Here is a 13,696-nt window from a genome sequence, read left to right as displayed (position 1 = left end):
GCGGGAAGAGGGAAGATGGTGAACACATCATGTCGCTCATGTTTCTTTCACCCAATTCGAGTTTGATTCATGGAGCAGCGGATTAGTTTGGGTGGCTCGACCTTGCCGCTGCCATGAAGGATCGAGAGGAGCGCTGCCGCGTCGCCAGCAAGGGCAAGGAGGGGAAGGGGTGCAAACCGAAATCTCCTTGCGTTGTTTCGCTACGAGGTGGGCTGCACACACCAGCCCAGTACGAGCCTGGTTAGCCACTGGTCTTCAAAAAGGCTACCGGAGTAACATCCCCTTTTGACATGTGGCCTAGGTTGCTGTGATTTTTTGTGGGACGACGGGAATGAGAGTGAATCGAATGGCCAGCGACGTCTACAGTACAAAATCCGATGGCTCGGGAGTCTGATAGCATAGGAGGCCTCCTAGAGAGCTCGGTTATAATGTTTCTAAATAGTCCATCAATCCAGCCCATATCAATAGTCCGGACGCCCGAGGACCCCTTAATCCAGGACTCCCTCAGTAGCCCCTGAACCAGGCTTCAATGACGAGGTGTCCGACGTGCAGATTGTCTTCGGCATTGCAAGGCGGGTTCTCCGAATACTCCAAAATAATCTTTGGACACAAGAATCATGTCCGGCTCTGCAAAACAAATTCCACACACAACCGTAGAGAGTATAATATTTCATGAGTCCAATCCGCTGACAACTTTTTGGTAGCGTGACATCCTGTCGCCGCCCGAATATAATCAGAACCGTTTTTAGCCTGCCGCTCCATATTTCGAGATGCGGTTTTATTGGCATTTCTTGCCAAAGCAGAGATCATGTCCCCTTATCGCGAGATTCTCATCAATACGGCCATGGGTAACCCAACCGCGCTGCCTGCACGGACCTTGGGGAATAGGCGAGTTTTAAGGCGAGTGGGGAGGTGCTTGATATTTACTGCCTTTATAAAGAGATAAGGATGTATCCCTTTCACCCACGCCTTCTCTCTCTCTCTCTCTGCATCCCCCATTCTTGAGCTCCAGCATCCAAGTTCTCATCTTTTCCTCCCCAAGAAAGCACTCCAGCCATGTCCGGCTCCGGAGCACAGGGCAAGTGGATGGCCTCCACCATCAAGGAGAAGGATATTACCAAGCTCCGGGAGGCGGGGTATCTGGACAAGGAAATCGCCCACCGGCTTCCAGCCAAGGGACAGATTGTCCCTACCCCGGAGCCCCATGAGAGGGTGGTGTTCCTCCCACACTTCGTCCGCAGGCTGGGATTTCCTCTCCACCTGTTCGTCCGCGGACTCATTTTCTACTATGGGCTAGATTTCCATGATCTAGCCCCAAATTCTTTCCTCAACATCTCGGCATTCATTGTCGCGTGCGAGGCTTTTCTCCGCATCCCACTCCACTTTGGACTATGGCTGAAGATCATCAATGTGAAGCTGAAGGTGGTGAGTGGCCAACACGCAGAGTGCGGGGGCGCCATGGTGAGCAAGATGCCCAACGTCACATGGCCCAAAGGATCCTTTGTGGAGACTGTTAAAGGGTGGCAGAAATCGTGGTTCTACATCACAGAGCTGCGTGGCACCACCTGGGCCGCGACTCCTGCATTCCGGTCCGGACCCCCGATGCGTCTCACCTCCTGGCCAAAGAAGGGCCTGGACTGGTCTTCGCCGGACGAGCTGACGGCGCTTCAAACGCGCATCAAGAGCATGACTGTCAAGAACATCAAGCTTGTCAATGTGATCCAGGTGATGCTTATTCGCCGGATCCTTTCGTGCCAATGCCGGATATGCCATCTGTGGGAGTACGATCCGGCCAAGCACCAGACTTTGCCGCAGTTCTTCGGCTCTACGCACGAAGAAATCTGGAAGGTGCTATTCAAGTCCAGCGAGACGTGTCCGAACACCGCCGAGGACCGTGGGCACAACTTGGCCCATCCTGCTAGTCCGGTAAGTTTTTTCATGTTTTTTCAAGGTGTATCCTTTACTTGCATATTCGAGGAAGACATCTAAGCCTCCGTGTTGTTTTTCTCAGGGCTGGACAAAGAAGGAGGAGCGGATTCACTGTCCGGCTCCGCTGCCCGAAGACCCAGAAATCCCGCTTTTGACGAAGATGTTGGTTCCAGCGCCCTATCAAGTGCTGGAGAAGAAGGCCAATAAGAAGGCCAAGGGGACCAGGGTGGTCTCCCTCGCAAGGACACTTCGGACGTGACGTCTGAAGACGCCGAGACTCATTCCTCCGCCGCCGAGGATGACGAGGAAGAGGAGGAAGAAGAAGAAAGCCATCCCCCCTGAAGGGGGGGGGGAAGAAAAGGATGGCCTCCATGCACCTGGAGGCCGAAGTATCCAAGAAGGGGAAAGCTTCCCACCCGGATGACTCCACCGCGGCCACCGACAGCAGCTTGGAATGGCATCCCAGGGTCAAGCCCCTGGAGAAATCGTGAGTACTCCAAAACTCGGACACATTCATATATCCGGCCTCACTATAGTATTAACATGCTAAATCATGTATTTGCAGTCCGGCTTGAACCTCGAGCGATCCTCATCTTCAGGGGATTCACTAGACCCGGAGGTGATGGACAGCGGCACCCTTCCGGCCGCCTCCTCTCCCAAGGCCATGGATAACACCAATGTGTTGTCCTGAAGGATCCCAGGCTAGGGAGAGACTCAGGAGGCCGTCAGGGCGGCGCCGGAGGGTGAAACCTCGGCAGCCGGACACATGGGGGAGAAAACCCCCATGGACACTAACGATGGGGGCCATATCGAATTCGGCCCCCAGCCGAGTACAATTCCGGAGACCCATACGGCCCCGGAATCAGGCAAGAAACCTCTTTCAAGAGAAGGAGGTGCGCCTATTACACCGGTGACCTCTGCCCATCCAGAGGCACCATATACTTTGCTGGAAGCGTTGCGAGGCGCTTCCATTGTCGAGGAACACCGTACCCTTATGGGTACGATGGTTGAGAGGATCCAGTCCGTGAAAAGCGGGCTGACCGAAGCCTGCACAAGCCTTCTAATAGGCTTTGAGGTAAGCAACGCAATTATATAAAAAGAATGTCACAGTATAGACAGTAGCCCCTGAGACACTGTCCTGTGTTCAAAAAGAAAAAACCAGACAGAGGATCAAACAAGTTTCGCAGGAGACTAACCATGAAATGTCTATGTGAATAAGCAGGCATCGTTACTGGCTGCAACCTCTCATGCTGCTGAGGTCTCCGGACTGAAGCAGAGTCTGGAGAGGACCGAGGAAGAGCCCGGCCGCGTGAAGAAACAGCTGGAGGGTAACCAAGGTATGTAATAACCTTTTCTATATTCAAGAAGGATGAATGATTTGTTCTGACTAAAGTGCCATGATATTTATTAGGAGCGACGATCGAGGTGGAGACCCTCAAGAAGGCGCTGGCCGAGGCCGAGGAGAGAGCGGCCAAGGAACAAGACGGCCGTGAGAAACATGAGGCCAGGGTCAATGAGGTTCAACAGGAGCTCTAGGACGCTGTGAAGAAATGCGAGTCCTTGGAGTGCAATGTTGCGGATCAAGAGTCCGAACTTACCAAGGTCCGCCAAAGCGCACACGATGCCTGGGTTGAAGCCCAGGGCGCCCTCCAGGAAATCCAGGAGGCCAGAAAAATCGCGGTGGGTATGGCCTTTATTATATAGAGCAAATATGTGAAGAAAAGGTTCCTCTTACTGACCCGAATTTGGAGTTCTCCAGGGGCGTTTGTGGATCTGCCGCGTAGCATTTCAGACGCTGCGGAATTCTTTCGAGCCGAAGAGGGGAGCTCCATGGAGAAGCTGTTTTGGTCGCAATACCTTGCGCCAGAACATTGAGTGCCCATTAGCGATCAGCTAAAACAGCTGGTGGAACTGCATAGGGTGGCCGAACTAGCCATGAAGGATTTAATAATCCGGCTATGGCCTGCTGAAGCCATACCCAGCAGCTACTTTGGGCTAGTGAAGCGGCTGGTCAATGCCTGCCCTCGAAGCGGTCGATCTACATCAAAGGCATGTGTCGGTGTCCTGGATATGGGGGTATCCAGACTTGCCTTCCTGCGGCCTGTGGCGTGGCTCATTAGTGGCTCAGTATGTCCCTTCTTCATCAACCCAAGGTTGAGACCCTCGCGAGGGGCCAAGCCTCGCAGGGCGGACAACGCACGGTCTCCTCAGGGGCGGCCTCACCAGGAAGGCTCGCGAGGAGGCGGAAAGATCAAGGTGAGGAGTACCTCGGGTGGCGCGCATGACGCAAGCCATGACGATCGAGACTAGGTAGGCCCCAGGTGGGCGCTGGGCGGCGCAGTGTCCTTGTTTCCTCTTTGGTGCAAAGGGGGCAAGCGCAGGCGCGGAGTACCGAGGCATCAAGCAAAGGTTTCCATATTGGTGCAACAAGACCAGGACCAGCAGGACGGCAAGACGGAGGTCACCATGGATCCCAAAACGGCATCATCACTAGAGCCTTTGGCAGACGAAGACCACCTTTAGTCAGGATAGCTTGTACTAGATGTCCCCTTTAAATCCCGCCATTGTGGAACCCCTTCCTGCTCAATATTTGGGAAGAGGACCAAGGCCTCTATAAATAGGGCTAGCCACCACCGTAGAAAGGTGATCCCATTCGGACCAGAACCAACCACACCAGTGCAAGAACACCTCTCCTTGCAAGGTTGTTTTCCCCTTGTACTGTTCCTCATCAGCCCAAGAGGCAATCCACACACCACACACTGGAGTAGGGTATTACACCACAATGGTGACCTAAACCAGTATAAATCTCGTGTCCCTTGTGTTGTTCTTCTTGTTAGCTTAGAATCGCGACGAGGTTGTGGGAGTGGATGTCACATCCCTGGTCCTGTTATGCACTAGGCTAGGCCTCATGTGAGCATCATGTTTTAATTCAAATGAAATTTGAATTGAGGGATTTTCAAAGCCTCAGAAACCTTCTAAAAATGATCAACATTAAAATCTTCTCAAAGAAGTCCAAGAAAATGTTCCTCTTAGTCTCTGAAAATATTGCAAAGAGGTAAAACTCAAAACAATATTTTTGGTATCTCAGAGTTAATTATTTTGGGCCATTTGAATTAATCCAATAACTATTTGCTTTGGATTTATATTTAATATATATTAAATATGACTCCAAATAATTCTGGAAGTTTGTGAGTGGCTTTGTATATATTTTAGCAAGCCACATAAAAACCTACATGATTTATTAAAATGATTTAGTGTCTAAAACTAAATCAAAACAAACTACAGAAAATAGAAAACAAAATTAAATAGAAATAAAGCAGAGAGGAGAGAAAACTTACCTGGCGCTCACCTCTCAGCCCACCTGGCCCAGCTCCTCCAGCGGCCCAGCCCGCCACCGCTACCCCCTGTCGTCTTCCCCCCCTCGCCCCGAAGCTGCTCGGTGGCGCGCGCGGCCACGCGCCCCGGCCACCTCCTCCCTCCCAGCCTGCCTGGCTCCTCCTCGACGCCCCGGTGACGCCACGCACCTCCCCGACCCCCTCTCACTTCTCCCTCGCTCTCTGGACCTCCCTCCCCCTCGCTCCTCTGCTTCTCCCCCCATGACCGAGAGTCGCCGTCGCCGCCGCTCGCCATAACCACGGCCACCGGGCCTCCCTCGCTCCCCCGACTAGCCCAGAGGCTCCGCCTCGACCCCCTCTTCCTCTCCACCGAGCCACGAGGCCCCGGACGCGCTGCAACGCCACCACCATCGTCGTTTCCGTCGCCGGCCACCGAAGCTCACCACCGTCGATTCGCGACGTCTGGCGCGTCTCCGAGCCCACTGAGCCACCCTGCTGCCTCCCTGTGAGCTTGCCGTCGTTTCCCCTCACCTCTCTCTCTCGCGCGCGCCCTGTAGCCGCCGCCCCACGAGCACCCGAAGCCGCCGTCCGCCATGGCCGGTGAGCTTCGTGCTCCCGGGCTCCTCCACCTGCGCTCGTTGCCTCCGAGTGCTCCTGACGACCCCAGTAATCCGTAGAGGCCCTCAGCTGACCTCGCCGTGCCGTGTAACGCCGAACCCGAGCACGCCCGAGCTCCGGCCGCTGCTGCCGAGCTCGGGGCCATCGTCTCCGGCCGCCCTAGCTGCTGCTGCTTGCTGAAACGGGCGCGGGTGAGCTCCAGCTCTCCGTAGCCGCTCTCCTCCGTCCATTTGGACGCCGGAGGAGCGAGCCTGAGCCCTCCGCCGTGCCTGTTGCCACCGGCGACGAACCGCCGGCGTGTTAGGCCCTGTTGACCAAGGGTTTGACCTTCCCTGGGTCATTTACATGTGGGCCCGGGGCCCTGCTAATTTAGTTTAGATGCTAATTAAATTTTAGCTAACCCACTGACTCACTGACAGGTGGGGCCCAGCCCTGTTAATTAACCCAGTTTAGTTTAATTAAATTCTAACTAAACTAATTTCACTGACATGCGGGACCCACTGTCAGGTTTGACTGGACAGTGACCTGTTGACCTGCTGACGTCACACTGACGTCAGGCTGACGCAATAATGAATTACTGGAATTATTAATATTCTGAAATTTCAAAAAATGCCCTAAACTTCAATAAATCATAGAAATTCAACCGTAACTCCAAATTAAATAATTTATATATGAAAAATTATCAGAAAAATTCAAGGAATCCATCTGTACAATTTTCATGCATGTTAGAACAACTTGTAGCTGCTGTTTAGCACAAATCAATTAAATGGCATTTGAATAATCACATATGGAGTTTGAATTTGAATCTTGTATTCAAACCAACTTCATTTAATCTGTTGCTAGTTGCATTAGCTCAAAACACATTCATATTGCCATGTCATAGCATGCATCATTTTGTGCATTGCATTGATTGTGTTCTTCTTTGTTGCCGGTATCTGTTCCCTCCCGGTAGACGATGTTCCGACGTTGTGATCGTTGACACTGATGAAGACTCAATGTTATCTTCAGAAGTGCCAGGCAAGCAAAACCCCCTTGTTCATTCCGATACAATCCCACTCTCTCGCTCCTGCTCTCTTTTACTGCATTAGGACAACACCGATTCAACTGTTACTTGCTGCGGTAGCTGAACCCCTTTATCCTTTGCATGACCTGTCATTGCCACAGTAAATAGATGAAACCCACTAGCATGAGTAGGAGTTGTTTGAGCCCTGTTGTGCCTACTCATTCATGCTTGTTTGTCATGCCTGCTACTTCTTAGAGTTGAGTCAGGTCTGATTCATCGGGGATGAATCAGAGGTGTGTGAACATGTCCTACTGTGTGTGAGCTAAGTGTGTGAATACGATTTGGTAAAGGTAGCGGTGAGAGGCCATGTAGGAGTACATGGTGGGTTGTCTCATTGCAGCCGTCCTCAGGAACTGAGTTCTGTATTTGTGATCCATGATTCAGCTACTACCACGCATTGGGCCCGAAACCAATGGACCCTCTCGGCTTCTTGATCACCCTTGTCCTCTGTCCAGGAGTTGCAAGTAGTTTCTGGTGTTTGTAGTATGCTGGAGGCCGTGCGCAGCACTGATCGTAGGGGTGGGCTGTGATGCGGTAGGCACGTGGCTGGGTATACTGGGCGCCCGTTTGGTGTCACGGAACCCTGTTCACATCGTTTGGGGCTGTGAGCGAAACTCCGGCCGGATCTCCTCATGGATGGAACCCGAATAGGCAATAAACCTGGACTAGAGACTCGAGTGTTTAGGTAGGCCGTGGCCGACACCCACGTTGGGCTTCCGCTTGAAGGTTGCCGAGTACATGTCGTGTAAACGGCGGTAAGTGGTGAGAGCGGGTGTGAAGAAGTACACCCCTGCAGGGTTAACATCATCTATTCGAATAGCCGTGTCCGCGGAAAAGGACTTCTGGGTTGCTTATATCAGTTCATAGACAAGTGAAAGTGGATACTCTAAAATATGCAAGATAAGCGTGAGTGCTATGGATGGCGTTCTCGTAGGGAGACGGGAGCGGATCCATAGTGGTGTATTGATATGGTGAATATGTGGACTCGTGTGCGCCACCTCAAAAGAGTTACTCGCAGTCGTAGTTTAGGATAGCCACCGAGTCAAAGCTGGCTTGCTGCAGTTAAACCCCACCATCCCCTTTGTTGATAATGATGCATATGTAGTTAGTTCTGATGTAAGTCTTGCTGGGTACATTTGTACTCACGTTGCTTAATTTATGTTTTTTGCAGAGAGACCTCAGTCTCGCTAGTAGTTCCGTATGGTCTTCGACATTTAGCTTGTTACCTCAGCTACGATCTTGTGCCCTCGGCAGGATTTGGTAGATAGTCAGGCTTCTCAGCCTTTTTCATTTATAGATGTCTGTACTCAGACATGATAGCTTCCGCTTGTGCTTTGACTTGTATGCTCTGATTGTTGGGTCATGAGACCCATGTTTGTAATATCTCGCTCCTCGGAGCCTATTGAATAAAATACTTGAGTTGGAGAGTCATGTTGTGATGCCATGTTGTATTTGCACATATCGAGCATATTGTGTGTATGTTATTGAAATGCTTGGTATGTGTGGGATCTGACAACCTAGTTGTTTATTCTTAGTAGCCTCTCTTACCGGGAAATGTCTCCTAGTGTTTCCATCGAGCCATGGTAGCTTGCTACTGCTCCGGAACACTTAGGTTGGCCGACATGTGTCCTTCGTTCCTGTGTCTGTCCCTTCGGGGAAATGTCACGCGATGAATACCGGAGTCCTGTTAGCCTGCTACAGCCCGGTTCACCGGAGTCCTGCTAGCCCAGTGCTACAGCCTGGATTCACTCGCTGATGACCGACACGTTCGATGCTGGGTCATGGATGCCTGTCCCTGTAAGTCTGTGCCACTTTGGGTTTACGACTAGCCATGTCAGCCCGGGCTCCTTATCATATGGATGCTAGCGACACTATCATATACGTGTGCCAAAAGACGCAAACGGTCCCGGGCAAAGGTAAGGCGACACCCGTGGGAATACCATGCGTGAGGCCGCAAAGTGATATGAGGTGTTACATGCTAGATCGATGTGGCATTGAGTCGGGGTCCTGACAGCGTTGGTATCAGAGCTTGACTGCCTGTAGGATTACCAAGCCAAACTGGTCGAAGTTGAGTCTAGAAATTCTTTAGTTATATAAGGGAATTGATTGTGGGATGGAACGTAAGGCTCTTTTTACTCCTTATACCTTATGCCTTCTGATCTGAGTCATCTTATCTTTCCTACGGGGTTAAGGAACTAGGTCTTCTCATCTTTCTATCAGGATCACGTGTTACTAGTCCGTAGACTTATAAGATTGTTGGACTTAAGCCTCATCTCAGTCCCTATTACTTCTGTATGTTAACTGTTGATCTCCAAACTTTGATATTATGCCTCTGAGTGGCTATGCCACCATTTTTGTAGCATGTTTCAAATATTTTTGAGCATTTACAGCCGTTATGTTGTCCGAGTCATCTCAGGTCTCTAAACAGTCTGATGCACTTGCAAATTCCGTCCTCCCGTTTCAATGTTCCTTTGGGCCAGATTAACCACACTAATCAGTGAGTTGAGGTACTCTGTTACCTTGACATATATGTTGGAATAATTATTATGACCCTAGGTGTTTTAGGGAGTCACCTAGAAATCTAGCAATGTTTTGTGTTCCCAGTGTGAAGATTCTGGCCATCATTCTCGAAAGCATCCCGTGGTGCTACTTAGTAGTAGGCATTCTACTCCTGGGTTCTGAACCCGAGATTCACTCTACTTACTTCATGTTGATAGGGTTTGCTAGTTCCTTTAGGATATTAGTGACCTTTGCGATAGTTCTCGAGGTTCATGGTACATCCTTCTTCCTATTACCATGAACCATTCTTGGCAGGAGTTCTTCTGAACCAAAAGATGACAACAAGAGTACTCTTGAGGAGTTCTCCATTCTATATTGTGACTCTGCCAGCTCAACCTTTCTGCATGGGATATCCGGAAGAAATATGTTGAACTTCGTCCTACATACTAATCTATGCATCCACAACTCAGAAAATTATATGTTCCTTTGAGTTGTCCCTCTTTAGTTGTCTACTGACCTTCGTCTATCAATTGATAGTCAAGAGTATGCATGCATTCGTTTATCGATGCCTATTACTCTTGTGGTCCGTCAAGCCATTCTATCGTAGAATGATAGGAGAAACAAACTCCAGTACCTCTTCCATATCTAGGATTGGGTCAAAGCAATTGTGCTCCGCAGATCAAAATGCCAGCCCAGCTTTTGATTCTGTTCTACCCTGAAGTATTACCGTCTTTATGTCAGGATTTTCATGGGGATTGCACCGGCTCTTGTGAATTCTTGATGTAGTGATACTTCTCGCCATCATTATTCATCCCTCGGTTCCGTGTTGTCGCAACCGGAATGCCGACAAGTGAATCGTGATGTGTGAATTCAATACTCCTAGCAACCTTGTTGCTTGGTAGTTAATGGACAATAATTTCATTCTTAGCGTGTTGGTTTTGAATCATCATTCTAAGGTTGATCATGCTACCTAGTCCTTGTTCTCGGTGCACTCCTCGATCGATGAGTTAGGATTATTTCAAATCTTCGCTCTATTGATCATATCGTCTTGCCTCAAAAAGCAAGATTGTTCTCGAGCTTAGTAACATATCGGTGGTTCGTGATTTTCCGAAGATCTTCTCGGAAGTATTACCAGGTTTTCACCTGACCGCTGTGTTGAGCTCGTGATCAAGTTGGTTTCTTGTGAACCACCCTTCTCCAAGAATCTATGTTGGATATCCCTGAGCTAGTTGGTTAAGCTAGACAACAACTTGGAGGGTTGGAAGATAAAAGCTTGCCTGACTTAGTTCGTCCCAAAGGGATATTCTTGTGTAGTGTGTGTTGAAGAAAGATGATATCTTCATCGATTGGTCCCTGTGATCAGTTGCTGGACCTATTGTCTTATCAATCCTTTGATTTGAGTGTGGGCTATCGTCAAATCAAATCAGTACCAACGATGTTCGTAATGTTGTCTTACTCGTGGTTGATCCCTCGAGCATACACCATTACATCTTTGGTCTGACCAATGCTATCACCGTGTTCACATGATGGTGGAAGTCCAGTGATATGGAAATTCCGATGAGTTGTTGTTGAGCCCATCAGTAGCATTTTGTCTCCCCGCATGAATCATGTTGAACATCAACCTAGTGTTGGAAACTTGTGTAAGCATTTTCTTCATGCCCCGATCATGAAGTATATGTTTGGATGAAAGAAGTGACTTCCTTTGATTCACGTGCATTTGATGTAAGTTGCCGTCGTGAATTCGAGGAAGATTGTTTTGTTTCCTTTGGAATCATCCCCAAATCAGTCATGCACACGTGCGAAGTATTCTGTAGTCTGGAGGCTTGCAACCTTCATTCTATATGTGGCCCTAGCACACTAAGCCACTGATTGACTTGTTCAAGGAAAAGAAATCTATGCTTGGGATCTAATCCATGGACTTGCGTAAAGACTTCGATATCCTCGATGATGGTTCTCCACCTGAACTCGGTAGTGTTTTATTGTAAGACTACCACGTGGTCATGCTTGTCTAGGACATCGTGTTCACATGTTGTAGCAGAACCAGCTCATGTTTTGGAGCTTACTATCGTAGTTCATTCCCCGAGAATCTCGCAACGTCATCTCGTCGATTTGTGTTGCAAACTTTCATTTTTCTTCCTAGACTCGATGAGTCTGGAATATCCTGACACCAACCAGATCTGAATCTCAGGCAGATATGATGGTTTGGAACATTACCCAAGAACTATAATATTGGTCCCTCGATAACCGGTAAAGTGGATGTCGTGGCCAACACACCCAGCCGGAAGACCTATTATTGTAGTATCTTGTTTGAGGAAGTTGGCCACCTCCCCATAAGGATTTCGTAGGATTTACCTCCGTAACTGTTCCTTATGGATTCTGTTGCTCCCGAAGTCCGACCTTTACTTGATGTTCTAGTTATCAAACCATATCTATGAATGGGTTACACTAGCACGTCAAGGAGAACATTAGAAGCGGAGTGCTAAATGTCTCTCGGTCAATCATCCAGATTTCGTCCCCTTGGCCTCGCCAAGGTGAAATCTGAGAAGGTGTTATCTTCCTTTGCATCTGCATCCTCCATCACCATTCATCATGGTAGCAAGTTGTGTTGCCAGGATCCTTGACACGGATGTCGGTAAAACCTTGATGATTGTTGAAATGCTCAAGTTCTTGAGAGCACGCACAAGCGCTACGTGTTATCATCGGTACTAATTGGGATTGCCCCAGATTTCCTCGGCTATGCTATAACCATTCCAATAGTGGAATAACTCTCTATTGTTGAGCCTCTCCCCAGTTACTAGAATCATTCCCAGCATTTGCATTCTGTTCCCAGCTTGCACCGCCAATGTGCCATTCTACCATGGGTCCCTTCCATTCCGGTGGTAAGAAAAATCATCCATTACGTTGTCTTCAACAAGGTAATCCACATCATCCAAGTCCGAGTATGCCATTCCACCGACCCCCTCCAAACGATCGCTCGAAAATTGCCTTAGGTTGGTTTAAAGAGTTTCAATGATTTCTGAATCAAAGGTAATTCTTTTGCCACTTAAGGGGATATATCTACGAGTCACCATCCCTAAGGTGCCTCGTTGTGGTATCATGGCAACTCAACTCCTCGCTACGTTGACAATCGTCTACCACCTTCTTAAGTGTGGAATTGTTGTCTACCTAGTGACCCTCGTCATCTGTCTCACTCCATCTCTTCAGATGTATGCTTCGCGTCTCAGCTCAAGAGATGTTGCTACGACTCACTTTGTGAGCTGATCCTAGGTTGATTGATCTTTGAGAAGATAGATTCTTCTAGAGTTTTCCTTTCCTCTTCTCGTCATGCTAGTTGGAGTTCTCAGAGCAAGACGACGGGACAAAGATGGTGATCGAATCAACGCTTTGATAAAGTGCACCCTGGATCGTGAAGATTGTGCTAGTTTGCGTTTCCCCTTCACCCTACCCTACGCTTGAATCTCGGGACGAGATTTTTGTTTAGTGGGGGTGAGTTGTCACATCCCTGGTCCTGTTATGCACTAGGCTAGGCCTCATGTGAGCATCATGTTTTAATTCAAATGAAATTTGAATTGAGGGATTTTCAAAGCCTCAGAAACCTTCTAAAAATGATCAACATTAAAATCTTCTCAAAGAAGTCCAAGAAAATGTTCCTCTTAGTCTCTGAAAATATTGCAAAGAGGTAAAACTCAAAACAATATTTTTGGTATCTCAAGTTAATTATTTTGGGCCATTTGAATTAATCCAATAACTATTTGCTTTGGATTTATATTTAATATATATTAAATATGACTCCAAATAATTCTGGAAGTTTGTGAGTGGCTTTGTATATATTTTAGCAAGCCACATAAAAACCTATAGGATTTATTAAAATGATTTAGTGTCTAAAACTAAATCAAAACAAACTACAGAAAATAGAAAACAGAATTAAATAGAAATAAAGCAGAGAGGAGAGAAAACTTACCTGGCGCTCACCTCTCAGCCCACCTGGCACAGCTCCTCCAGCGGCCCAGCCCGCCACCGCTACCCCCTGTCGTCTTCTCCCCCCTCGCCCCGAAGCTGCTCGGTGGCGCGCGCGGCCACGCGCCCCGGCCACCTCCTCCCTCCCAGCCTGCCTGGCTCCTCCTCGACGCCTCGGTGACGCCACGCACCTCCCCGACCCCCTCTCACTTCTCCCTCGCTCTCTGGACCTCCCTCCCCCTCGCTCCTCTGCTTCTCCCCCCATGACCGAGAGTCGCCGTCGCCGCCGCTCGCC

The 13,696-nt window shown here is 49.1% G+C and overlaps 1 protein-coding gene across 1 annotated transcript in view; it reads left to right on the top strand.

The window, feature by feature from the left end:
* The first annotated feature begins 1,602 nt into the window (after window positions 1–1,602).
* The window catches only part of LOC119309115 (protein FIZZY-RELATED 2-like), a 118,993-nt gene continuing 106,899 nt past the window's right edge, over window positions 1,603–13,696 (top strand). Inside the window, exons 1-3 of the mRNA XM_037585189.1 lie at window positions 1,603–1,926; window positions 2,495–2,608; window positions 3,152–3,266. Coding sequence (XP_037441086.1) covers window positions 1,603–1,926; window positions 2,495–2,608; window positions 3,152–3,266 — 553 coding nt within the window. The remainder of the gene's footprint in view (window positions 1,927–2,494; window positions 2,609–3,151; window positions 3,267–13,696) is intronic.

This window comes from Triticum dicoccoides, chromosome 5B (genome assembly GCF_002162155.2).
Source record: "Triticum dicoccoides isolate Atlit2015 ecotype Zavitan chromosome 5B, WEW_v2.0, whole genome shotgun sequence".
Taxonomy (NCBI): domain Eukaryota; kingdom Viridiplantae; phylum Streptophyta; class Magnoliopsida; order Poales; family Poaceae; genus Triticum; species Triticum dicoccoides.
The sequence above is the reverse complement of the archived record's forward strand: the minus strand, read 5'-3'. Positions and strand labels throughout refer to the sequence as shown.